This window comes from Sebastes fasciatus, chromosome 18, assembly GCF_043250625.1.
Source record: "Sebastes fasciatus isolate fSebFas1 chromosome 18, fSebFas1.pri, whole genome shotgun sequence".
In the NCBI taxonomy this organism is placed as follows: domain Eukaryota; kingdom Metazoa; phylum Chordata; class Actinopteri; order Perciformes; family Sebastidae; genus Sebastes; species Sebastes fasciatus.
Window position 1 is genome coordinate 21,400,092 of NC_133812.1, and position 13,178 is coordinate 21,413,269.

Sequence of the window (13,178 nt, forward strand, 5' to 3'; positions counted from 1 at the left end):
AGCCTAAAAGTACATCATTAAGTCTGCTAACACGTCAAAGTCTTGATTAAAAAACGGGAAATAGAAACATGATTTCCTCTCTTGACAACGCTTTAGACAATTCACTGGTTTCTAATTTGTTCTAAAACAAGTGTCAGAGTAACAAACCACCGGGGTGTTTCCCGTCCTCTCTCTTCAGTAACAAGTGAGACTTTAATCAAAGAGGTGCTCTGTGTTTTGACATTGTAATGATACAGACACGGAGGTAATGGCTCTCGTAAAACTCCTGACTCTGTGAAAGCATTTTTTTTTGCATTATACTTTCTTCAATGTGCTTTTTTACTCTCCTTTCCTTATTTCCTCTATCCTTGATTTTCCGTTGCTTTCTGTCCTTTCCCCCTACACTTTTCCTTTTTTCTTCCTCTGATCTTTTCTCCTGCTCACTTCTCTCCTCTTGTTTGCTTTTCCTTCTCTCATCTCTTTTCCTTTTTCTGGTGCTTTCTTATGTCGTTTCTTTCATTTTTCTTTATTACTCCTCTCTTCCCTTTCTTATTTACCCTTATCTACTTCTCTCTCCTTTCCTTTCCTCAGTGTTATGTTAAATTAAAAGGACACCATCTTGTATCTATCCTAACACCACACATCACACCTACTTTAATTAAGACTGGGTCTGGATTTACGTCTGTAATCAGAACTCTTTCTTTTGTATTTTAAATCTGTTTAACTTTGCTGCTTTGCTAAACTTCCTTCTCATCCGACTGCAATTACACCTGCTGCATTTGGAATCATCCTTTAAAAGCAAAGCACATTTTCCTCCTCTAGTTCAGTGGTCATTGCAATGTTTGGCAATTCATTTGCAATGAACGGTATTCATGACTGTGCGTGGACCGTCTGCCTCATTTCAGAGAGGATCGATACCGTGTTAAGACATCGCCACCTTTTGCCACAGGCTGACATAAAACCATGCAGACTGGAGCTGGTTATAAAAACATTGCCAGAGGCTTTCAGTGGGTGGAGTTATTCAAAAGTGTTGAGGTCCCTTGGCACGCAGTCAGTTGTTTTCCAAAGTTAAGAACACCCTCTAGAAATGTGTGCAAAAGTACAACAAATGTTAAATTACTGTTTGTGCCAAATTTCTACACTCTGCAAAGTTAGTTCAACATATTTGATCAGATGTTACTCAGATGCTCTTTGGGAAAGTTTAAACTCCAGAAACATTGTCAGAGTTTGTGTTATGTCTGCCAAATACATCCGTTAGTCCTAAATACCTTTTCTCTTGTAATAATAACAGTGAAATATGTATGTAAGTATATAAGCTAATCAGCCAAATAAGGTTATTTTAGACTGAAATATACGTGGGTTGACATTTTGCCAAGGGCAAACAGCTTTAGAGTCTATCTTTTAGCATAATATCACGTATTTAGCTATCAAGACTCATTTTAAAACATGTCAGCGGGGAACAGTGTTTTCAACCAACATGGAGCTAACCTATGGGGCTTTTCCACTGGCACTTTTGGCCGTGCTGAGTCAAACCATACCGGCACCCGAACTGCGTTGTGGTGAGGTCTCACCAACCCACAACCAACCCGTGACAACCCCATTCTCCCCCTCAAACAAGCGTGTGTTGCGACACTCAACTCGTATCTATGCAGGAGACCAGCGACAAAACACGTTGTGTGTTCAGCCCTCAGTACCTTTGTAGCTTCTAACTGAATCTCTGTGATTTGGAGTTTAGTTTCTCTGTTTGTTCTTTTATCTGCTTTATTTTACAGTTTCGCTTCCAGCTGCATAGAGTAGTGTTGAGTTACTGCTGGTGAAAACCCAACATTTCCTGATTTTGCTTCATAATAACAAAACAACGGGGGACTTTTATTGTGAAGAATTTATAGGAAATGTTTATCACCAAAATAGCAGAGCTTTGCTAGCGGCTATTCTTCAATAAAAACAAGTCTACTAATAGTGCAGGGAGGAAGAGAACAAGCAGCCAAAATAACGGGGGGCTTTTATTGTGAAGAATTTATAGGAAATGAAATGTGTTTTACAGCCGCTCCTTTGATCACTAGTCACAGTCATGGTTACACACACACACCTTCAAGCGGGTATCTCTGTTGTAATTGAGATGCAAATCCCTGCCGTTCTGGGTTTACGCGCAGAGTCAAGCCATGCCAGCACATGGAAAAGGAAAAGGGCTATAGATTAATTACAAAGCTAGCTACATCCAATAAAATCTGCCAGTGACAGTTGGCATCTCAGCCATCAAAAAAAACAAAAAACGGTCGCAGTGACCCATTGTTTCCAAAATGATAAACTTCCAGTGGTAATTCTGCCACCATTAGGATGTAAACTGCATATTTGTTGTGCAAGAACAGAGAAGCTCTCAGTTTAAAAGATGATGTTTCTAATCATAAACGTATATGTTCAGTTGTTCAGGCAGTTTTCAGGCAGGCAGCCATGGTGGAATGTTTTTTATTTTTACTTATATTGTTTGGTGAGTAAATCAGTAAACCAGATGTCTGATAATGGCGTTCCGGTGGCTTTGTGTCTTGGGAATGTTGCCGCCTCACCTCATTTTGTTGATAAAGCATCAGCGTTTCAGTTCACCAGTTCGTAAAGCGTCAATGTCGTGCCAATTGGTTGACAAGTCACCGGCGACTCACCTCATTTGTGGAGAGAACCGAGTCTTCATCCAGACTGAGCACGGCATCGGTGAGGATGACGTCGTGGGGGAAAAAACGACTGCTCATCGTCTGGAGAGACAGAAAGAGATAAGTGACATTATTAACAATCTATCGATATGAATATCACATCAAAAGCAACATGAAGTGATGTGGCAATCAGCATCAGTGGTAATTGACCTGTAGCCAGTACTTGTTGAGGTGTTTGGGTTCATATATGATGAGAAGTATTTTAAAAGTTATATAATTGGTATATAGAGGTATGAAAAGAGGCAAATAAACGGCCAATGTGAAAATGTGTTTGTTTTCTCTCCTGCTGTGTGTCTATCGATCAATGAGCTGACTTAATAGGTTTCGTGTGAGTCTTTATCCATTCACTGCCTAACAGAAAGTGTAGTAGACCTTAATCCATCGGCCTAAAGAGGGCTGCTGATGCTGATGATGTTATTGACTTGTAATTAAAGTGTGAATTATTGAACTGTTGATTGGAAAAGGGAAAAAAGACACAGATCTCGACTTTATGGAGAAAACCACCAGGTTACAAACTGCAGCGTCGCTCTCATACGCCATCTACAGTTCCATCGGATCAATGTTTATTTATTAAACTGCACTAGAAACCAACCCGGTCTCAATCCCAACTCGGACGGGTCAAACAAACACAGGACTTTCAACCAGGAGGCCGTGTGAAACTAAAAGTAAACGGTTACTTATTTTGTCACGTCGGTCATTCGTCACATGACTCGTTAGTATCGTTAGTCCCGTGCGTCACTTGGTAGTCCCGTGAATCGCTAGTCAGTGAAGGTAACGTCAAACACGATCATTTCTTAACTCTAACTAAGTGGTTGTGTTGCCTTAACCTAACTTCCTGTGAAAACGGAAGATTATTTTGGAAGGACACTATGCATGTAACAAGCGTATATTGACACGCTGTCCAAAACTAATGCTAGAGGGGTACTAAGTGCGTCGGTATCCGATGTCGGCGGGGGCGGTATTTGACAAGTTGGAAGGGACAATGTGTTGTAGAAAGGTGTCTTCTATGGGCTTCATTCAAAGAAAAAATGCTTCACCTGTACCCATAATGCCATGATAGTGACCTGTAGATCTCAAGGTAGCCACGCCCTAAAGCATCTCCTGCTTTATGGTCTATTAGACTCTAAATGTAACTCAACCAGTATGATTATCTGCCTAAAGTTGGTGAACAACTTGTGTAAAACTGACAGTAATTATATGTATTTTCTCTGCTTTTATCTTGGTCAAACTGAGGTTTTATGTAATTGAAATGGACCTCCGTGTTAGCTACTGTCACAGCACTGACGTTTAACACAGATTCACTGTCTGAATTAAAGTAGATTGAATTCTCACCCCCAGGGGGAATATTAAGAGGCTTATTTTGCAAAGTAAGACCACAAATATCCGCGAGTTTAACGTCTACTTCCATCTCAGCTTAATGAGCCGATGGATGCCGACTGCAAATTCATCAAGAAGTTAAGCGTAACATCAAACGAATTCCAACGCAAATCCCCTAAATTGTTTGAGAGCGCCACATAAAAAAATGCATTAAATCAAAGTGAGAACTCTTGGCAGAAAAATTTATTTTCTTTGGACGGAAGCCCTATAATCAGCAGGCAGGTAATTAGTTGAGTCAGGATGGTGTTCATAGTGGTGTAACAGTCTCTCAGCTATCTTATGAAAACCGCCATCACGGTGTAATTGGCTGAAGTAAATTAGCCACTTGCCTGATAATCAGCTGCATTCATCCTGGACTAATGGTCTGAATGTGGTAAATTCAGAATATCAAAGACTTGCATGAGTAAGAAGAAACATATACACAATCACATGCACGATGCACACACATTGTCATGGTCCAGTTTACATTATGACTTCACTACATTTCCCAGCATCCTTCAGGTCACCTTGCTCATTGCCTATATGTTTGCCTCTTGGGAGGCTCTTTCATTATTTTTCTTTCTCTTTTTTTTTCGTTAAATTTTGAACAACTTTTTGCTGACATATTATTATTATTATTATTAATTACATAATTGATCAGTATTGCATTGGTGGTCTGGAATAAGCTTTAAACCTAATGTGATTCAGTCCAGTATGGAGGATGGAACCTGCCATAAATAAAAAATAAATTAATAAATAAATAAATGACCCCATAAATAAATAAATAAATAAACATGTAATTAAATGTAGCAAAAATAATATTATAAATAAATATAGATTGATATTTCTGTTTGAATTTTCTTCTTTATTTATTTATCTTTGTATTAATTCCCTTATGTATTTACTCTTCTCTTTAATTTTCCTGTATACTTATTTATTTGTATATATATTTTTTATCATTTTTTAAATGAATTTATTTATGTATTTATGCATTTATTTATTTACGATTTTCCTTTTGCGTTTCACCCCTTATTTATTCATTTATTTTTGACAGGTTCCGTCCTCCATAGTCCAGATCTCTCGTCCATTTTGATTTAAAATTGAGCTTGATGAATCATTCTGGACCCTGGAAACAGAAGTTGACAAAACAATCTAACTTTTAATCAGCTGATGAGGACCCTGTGATACCGCTGAAAGCTCCAGAACAAACTAATAAGTGGACACTGAGTTGAGATTGTTTTGTCAACTGTTTTTTCCAAGTTCAAGATTCAACCCACCACTTTGGTTCAGACTGAAATATCTCAACAACTGTTCGATGGATTGCTATAAACTTGGTACAGACACTTATGGCGCCCAGAGGATGAATCTTATTAACTTTGGGGAACTCTTGACTTTTTCTCTAGTGCCACCGGCAGGCAGAAGTTTTCACTTTCACTGAAATATCTCAACAAAACTTGGTACAGATATTTACGTTTCCCCTCAGCAGAATTGTAAAAACTTTGTCGATCCCCGGACTTTTCATCCAGCGCTATCGAGGCAAGGTTAGGTAAGCATACTGAAACGATAAACTAAGGTCTCATTTATGCTCACACACACTCACACACTGATGGCAGCAAACTACCATGCGAGGCACTGAACTGACCATCAGGTGCAATTTGGAGTTCAGTGTCTTTCCCAAGGACACTTGGGAATTGGGCTTGAACAGCCAACCCTACAATCAGTGGACAGCAAGCTCCACCAAAATGGCAAACATTGTACCTGCTTATCATCAGCATGTTAGCATTGTCATTACTAGTGCAGTGCACATTCGGGGCATCCGCAGCCTGTAAAGGCCCGCTGCGGATGGAATGCTCGACTCAGTTTGCAGAGCCTTGAAGCCCCATCCCTGCTGCTGCAAAGTGCGCCGTTCGCTTGTTTATTCAAAATGTATTAACATTGAACATATTGCGGCCGACTTTGACACTGCACGTCCTTGGGTCCCCGGCAATACACCTGCCAGCTGTGAAGAGGATTGAATTGACGGTTCTCGAGATATGCGAAGGACACACGTGTACACACATACAGAGATGCTTTGCTTTATAATTAGAAGAGCATGCTGACATTAGCAGTTAACTCAAAGCAGCACTGTGCCTAACTACAACCACACAGGGAGTCGCTAGAATGGCTGTAGACTGTTGGTCTTGTTGATTAGGATTTCTCAAAATTAATTCACATCACATCCATACAGACACACACACACACACACACACACACAGACACACTCTATGGCTAATGCGTTTCTGCCTCTGGACAGAGATTAGATCCCACTGAGATCACTGGGAGTTCAATGGTCTGAACCTTATCTTTGTCGCTCTCCTTCCACCCATTTCCCCTCTTTATATATTGCCATGACACCTGCTACTTCAAGAGGAGTCTTTGGAGATATCTTGTCTGTGTTTTTGTGTTGCGGATCCATCTAGATGTCAGTAAATTACAGCTAAATGTCAAAGAGCACATCTTCATCTGTTTAGTTTCTTATTTAGTTTCAGTTTACTATAATAATCCTGACACAAACACGACTCCAAATGAATGCTAATGTTGATCTGTGTCTGATGGATGTGAAAGGCATTACATAACAATGTAATAAGGCAATAACACAGTATGTCAGATGTTGTGAAAAAAGGAAAAAAATAATTAAAGTGAGCAAACATACATCAATCCTACAGGTCTGCGTGACCGAAATATATTTATGTTTGGTTGTTGATAAAATATTCATATTGCCAGTGAGTGGATAAAGCCTAAAGGCAGTCTTTACAGCCTAATAAATAATAAACTAATTGATATTTTAAGGTCAACACAAGACCATCAATTCTACTCTAATTCCGCTGTTCAATCACGTTTCAACATTAGGTCCCACTTGACCTTTGAACTCTTCGCTTTTATGCTCCTTTGGTATAATTTAAATGCATAACCTAAGGAGTCAGGATCAATGCTGAAGATTAACTTATCAATATTAAATTCAGGACACAACGCAATAATGCAAGGTGATTGATGAAGGTGAGATATAGTCGACATATTTACAGCGATAGGGGGGAGTCCTTTGATAATATTGATGTGTGGGTCATAAATGCTTAGCAAGCAGGACCTCGCTTATAGCAAGGCCAAGATATGAGTTCATCGGATCAGCCAGTCAGAGTCCTTGTGTGCTTAAACGGTCAGTAAATCATTTAAACTTGTACGATCCTGAATCATTAAGGGGGCTTCGGCACAACCAGAAACCCAGTGTAGACTACGGTTCTACGTTGTGTTCATATATTGAGTCCAATTCCTTTTAAACATATTTGGACGATAAAGGTGATTCTGATTCAAAACAAGGGTTCCATTAAACGTTCAAATGAGTAAGGATTTTTTAATAACGCCTGGGTTAAGAAGAAACAAAACTAAACTGTGGTTCGCTTCCTGCTTTAATCAAGTATTTTTTAAACCTATTTTCTCGATTAGATTTGAGGTCTTGTGGGACACTAATGAAATCAATTAAAGAGTAGATGTAGAAGCAAACAGAAATACAGGAAAGAGGGTGAGAGGAAGTAAAGGTCTGCTGATGGAGTGTATCCACTCAGCATTACAGAGTAGATACACTCATAACCAACAGCAAATTACTCTGCTGCTGCTGCACTCTGTCGAATTGCAAACTTTCTGTGTGTGTGTGTGTGTAGTTATTATAGTGCGAACAAACACAGCAAGCGCTGGGTAGGAAAAACACTGAAGAGCATCTGTCCGGGCTGCACGACAATATACCACATGACTAATTATGGGTCCATAGACGCTGCTGGGTACCGGCACACACACAGGCATATTGCCTCAGAGACGCGTTTTATTGTCACCAGTGGAAACATTGTTCTTGTATTTCAAGGGGGACACATTTACATGAAAACAAACAGAAGCAATTAGACCACAAAGCATCAGGATTAGAGAGAGGTTTGCATGTGTGTGTGTGTTCAGTGAGAGAACGAGCGAGGAGTAGAAGTAAGGAGAAGATTGATTGTTTAAATTGGTGCGTAAATTAGTAAAAATGGAAATTTCAAGTATCGTATAACAGTTGTGAGTTCATATTTGCGTGTGTTTGAGGACAGAATATTATCCCATTATTCTGCAAATGACAACAATCCCAACAAAGTCACACCGACGGCTTCACTCTAATAGCTGACAATCCAAACTCATGTCGCTTCAATCTCACCATCTAGAGTCTATTTAAACCTGAAATAGCACTACAAGACAATAAAACTGACACAGGATAGAACATTATCCAATATGCTGTACAATACTGATATCATTCCCTCCCTCCTGTGCTCCAGCAGGATTGTCTCTCTATAGCTGGTAACATAAAGAAGTTTACAATATTTACTCAGGACTCAATATATAGCTTAGCTTTCAGTTGTGGATTGAAACTAGGTACTAGGTAGTACTGTACTTAAATGTCCTTAGTATGATATTTGGCTCGTAACCTAGCCAGTGGGGTACACTAACATGCACTAAAAGGCACACGAGGCCGGACAACGAAGAAACTCGGATTGCAACACACACAGAGGGACAGGGACTTCATTCTCTGCTCAGGTAGACATTACTCATCTATATCTTTACATAGACAATAGTTGTTTGCTGCTCTATTAATGCTCTGGATATCATATAGAGAACCTTTGAGTACAATTTTGAGGTACTTGCACTTTACTTGAGTATTTCAATTCTATGCTACTTCTACTCTTCATTTCAGAGTTAAGGCGTAGCCACGAGTGTACCTGTGCCACCCAAAGAGGCAGCTGGGCACACCCAAAAATCAGATGCAGAATGAATTTTTATTTATAGCCTTACTAAAATTAATTACTATGACTAAATAAAACAACCCGCCACTATCCTTCTGCAGCCATTCTATATTTATACTAGTGGAAGTTGGCAACCCTACACACACATTTAGCAAGAAGGAAAGTCATTAGCAGTCGTTGTTTGCGGCCGGGACCGGAGAGGCTTCACAGAAAGCTGCCGTGGCCAGTAGAAAACGGAGCGGCAGCTGGCAGCGTCATCTCTTGCACTTAGACATCAGAGTTTTGCTCTTGTGAATCCAACCACAACTTTTCATGAATATATACTGAAGCCAAAAACAATTTCACTCATGCCCTCTGGCCTCTCCATCTCAAAGTCCCTGCAGGCTGAATTTCAGGCCCAGTCCACCCTTTGATCATGTGGCACACCCAGTTTTTCTGATGCACACCCACAGTTTTTATTTTTTTTTACACTAGTGTTTCAGAGTGAAATATTGTGCTTTTTACTTCGTTACATTTGTTTGACATGCTAGCTGAAGTTACCTTTCAGAGCAAGAAACAAAACGAAACAAAACGTTGTCTTCAAATGTTACTTTCTGTGTTCTTTTGAATGTTGACCTCTGAATTGACACTCCTCTTGGTCTGTACATTCATTTTAAATTGTACATTCAATTGTAAAACAATAAATATAACAGTGTAAACTTTCCTGCATAAAAAGTGCAATGAAGCAGGGGAGTGAAAAAGATGTCAATCAGCCAGTGTGGGTTGACTATGATGTGTGTTAAGTTAGAGTGTCCATATAGCGTTTTTTTTCTGAGCACCACAATCTTTTATACATCTTTCCCAATGAGGAGAGAGCGTACGCGGCCACCTCGAGAAAAAGCGCTCCACCCAGCGTCTTTTTGCAGAGCGCTTTTTTGTGTGGCTGCTCCGAACGCTACTAGTTAAAAATCTCTTTCCATTACACACCCCTCAACCTCCCAAAATACATTTTCAAGTAACAGAAAAGGCGCCGGAGACTGCGTCATCCACAGTGACGACACCAGCACCTTTTCTATCACCTTAAAATGTATTTTCGGAGGTTGAGGGGTGTGTAATGGGGGGGGTTTGGGGCGGGGGGTATCACACGATGCACCATGGGCGGACGTTGTGCCCAAATGTGAACCAGACGGCGGCCAAAAATGAAATACTGTTATTATTAATGTTAAAAGTTATTAACAAGTCAGAAGCCAAAGCTGTGGGCTCCTACATGGGTGTTCTTCATTTTAAATGGTTTAACCTCTTCTGAGATTGATTTGGGGAAGGTGTAAATGTTTCAACCCTAACAGGTGTGAACAGAAGACAGCGAGGGAGACGTCAGTCAAACACACACCTGTGGAGAGGTTAAATCAGCTAAGTTTCCTGGAAATGTATTAAATAAGTTACCAGCTATTGGATGGGAGCGGAATATAATTATCAAATAATGTTTATAATAAATATAAAATAATAATAATAAAAGTCCAGAGTCAAGTTCCGTGTCAAGACAGCCAAACAAAGTAATTTTCGATCAATTTTGTGGTAAATATTGGGGTAATTTGGCAGTAATTCAAAAGAAATTTCAAATAGGTTACTTGCTAATTATCACCTAATTACCATGAAATTTGCAGACCAGTAAAATGAAGTGTTACCACGAAAGCTTGGCAGGAATGTGCAAAGATATATTGTAGGCGATGTGCAAAAGGTTCACAGTATTAAGAATAAAAAGAGCATGCAATATACAGAGAAACTCATTTTTAACTCTGATGTTTATGAGCTGCTTGGTTTTGGCAACAGTCCCTATAGATGTAGATATACAACACTTTACAATCCAAAAGATCGTAAATACAACGTAACCTTTAAGTTGTTAACGACTGTATGACAATATTAAAAGTCTATCTTAGTTTGAGCAGTTTACGTTTGTACTGGTTGTTGCACAGAACTTACATTTGTACAGAGTACGGAGGGGGGTGGTTTGAGAAAGGCCCTGTGTTACAGTGCCGATTTGTTAGTGTGCATTGTGGGAGGAACTTTGGTTCAAAACGGTCACTATCATTATGTCAGCAAAGTCTTGGTATTGTGATTTCAACAATATACACATAGCTCTAAAAAAAACAGTAGGCAACCAGGACACTTGTAAGCTGACAACAGAATAAAAGAAGTATTTCTAAAAGCCTCTCGGTGCAGAATTGTCTGCAGTAAACAATCAAACATGCTCAATGAACTGTTTACTTACAAGAATGTTAATAAAAGCCAAATATAGTCTGAAGCGCTCGGCAGTAGCAGAGCAAATAAAAGCCTTTCATTTTCAGTGACAGTTTGAAAAGTTAAAACTAACGGCTACATTTCAGCCTCAGTGAGCATTAATCAGAGTCCACTCTTGTTTTTCTTTGGGTTTTAATATAATAACAACCCAAAAGGGGTCTGAACATCTGGCGTTCTCAAGGGTGCTTTACTTAATTTACCGAATCATTTCTCATGAAATGAAGCTCTAAATGGTGCAGAAATCCTCCCTGAGGTTATTGCAAAACTCTAAATGCACATCACAGGATCATTTTTGCTCTACTTTAGATTTATAAGTAGTCAGGCTACAGATATCAGGTCTTTTACCTCTTCATGAGTCGGGGTGAATCCTCAGGAGACATTTTGACCAGTAAAACCTCAAAGCTAAAGGCTGACTATGATCTGGTTTACGCTGTCACACCCCGAGCCTCTCCAATCCTCTGAGCAAAATGATCTAATAGTGGAATCACATTTAATTTATTGAAGAAGCAGCTCCTGCTTCTTATACAGTAATTGTTGTCTGGATCCATTTTTTCATTTTCAAAGATGTTTCACCATCAACGGAAACTGGATTATTGTTCTTGGACGTAGTTGTAACAACAGGGCAGTCGTCTGCACTTGACGCTGCTCGGCAATCCGCCCCTGATTTGGGATGGAGGTGCAGGTCTTTAAATTAAAGAGGACCTATTATGCTGTTGTGCTTTTTCCCTTTTCTTTATAGTGTTATATAGCTTAGTAGTAGTTGTGTATGTAAAAGGTCTGCAAAGTTATAAAGCCCAAAGTCCACGCCAAAGGGAGAAACACTGCGCCTGAAACGCCTTGCTTGAAGTCCCGCCTTTTCTGCTGTAATGTGTTGATGTCATCAAGTAACACATTTACAGAATACCTGTCTAGTGGCTAGTTTGGCACGCCCTCAAACAAAGCTAGCTAGAGCGGAGTCCGAAGAGTTTGGTTCAGTTGATGTTCGTGTTCTAGTAGAAACCAAAAATACAAGTATGCACCTGAAAATAAGCATAATACGTCCTCTTTAAGCCATTTTTGAACTGTCTGCATAGTTCACGTTTACAGTACTCTGTTTCATTTACATAATCTAGAAAATAGTTTTGCAACACAGCTGAAACGTTGTTCTAGTTTAAGTGCAATAAAATCAATTTACAGTCAGACTTTATCTGACACTTGCATGGAAGCGTTAATGAGGTTTGGAGAGGTGTCTTTGTTTTAGTACATATAGTTCGATACACAAGTGCACAAAGACACACAAGCTCAGCAGGTATTTTTCCCTGTGAAACTGTAACTTCTTTTCATATTTCCTTTCTAGTGTCTTAAAGTTCAGGTTTGTACACTGTAAACAATTGCTGTTAATTTACAGCAGCATTTCAACAGTATTAACCTGTTATTGCTAAAAACAGTGCTTTACTGTTAATACAAAAGAAAATCTGTTAAATTACGCTCATAGGCCGTTTTTTAACTGAACTATAATGTATTCTTAAAAAACAGCACTTTACTGCTGATCAACGGTCTAAAGTATCATGAATAACAGTTTGATGCAGTATTTTTTTAATTCTGGGAAGAGCATTTCACCTGATCTGCACATGTGAGGCTGGATCCGTTCTTTTCTTCATCCATTCCCATCTTACTGATTATTTGGTAAGTAGTAATGTTATTTAATTAATAAATCTGTGCAAAGGTTATCAGTGATGTTTCCAGTTAGTTTGCATTACAGAATATGTGCATGTCCTGATAGAGGGATTCAACAGCTAGCTAGAATTTCACAGATGATTGCATATTAATCGGACAACACAAGGAGCTCATTTTAATATCTATGTATTCAAGTTAATATCTAAGTTAATGTGCTGACACATGTATTTTGCCAGTGAATTCATGCATAACGACGGTGTATACATTTTACAGTCTATGGAAGTCCCTTCAACATTTAAAGTAACATTAAGACTTCAGTGCATGTTGGTTATTGGGTGGTAATTCAGCAGAGAAGATACAAAATTGAAGGCAAGGTTATTTACTAGCTAACTAGTGTTTTTGAATG

The 13,178-nt window shown here is 39.1% G+C and overlaps 1 protein-coding gene across 1 annotated transcript in view; it reads right to left on the minus strand.

Annotated features, from left to right (window-relative positions):
• Positions 1-13,178, minus strand: part of LOC141756492 (exostosin-1) — a 290,084-nt gene that overhangs the window by 14,219 nt on the left and 262,687 nt on the right. The window contains exon 10 of the mRNA XM_074616244.1: positions 2,637-2,726. Within this exon, the coding sequence (XP_074472345.1) occupies positions 2,637-2,726 (90 nt within the window). The remainder of the gene's footprint in view (positions 1-2,636; positions 2,727-13,178) is intronic.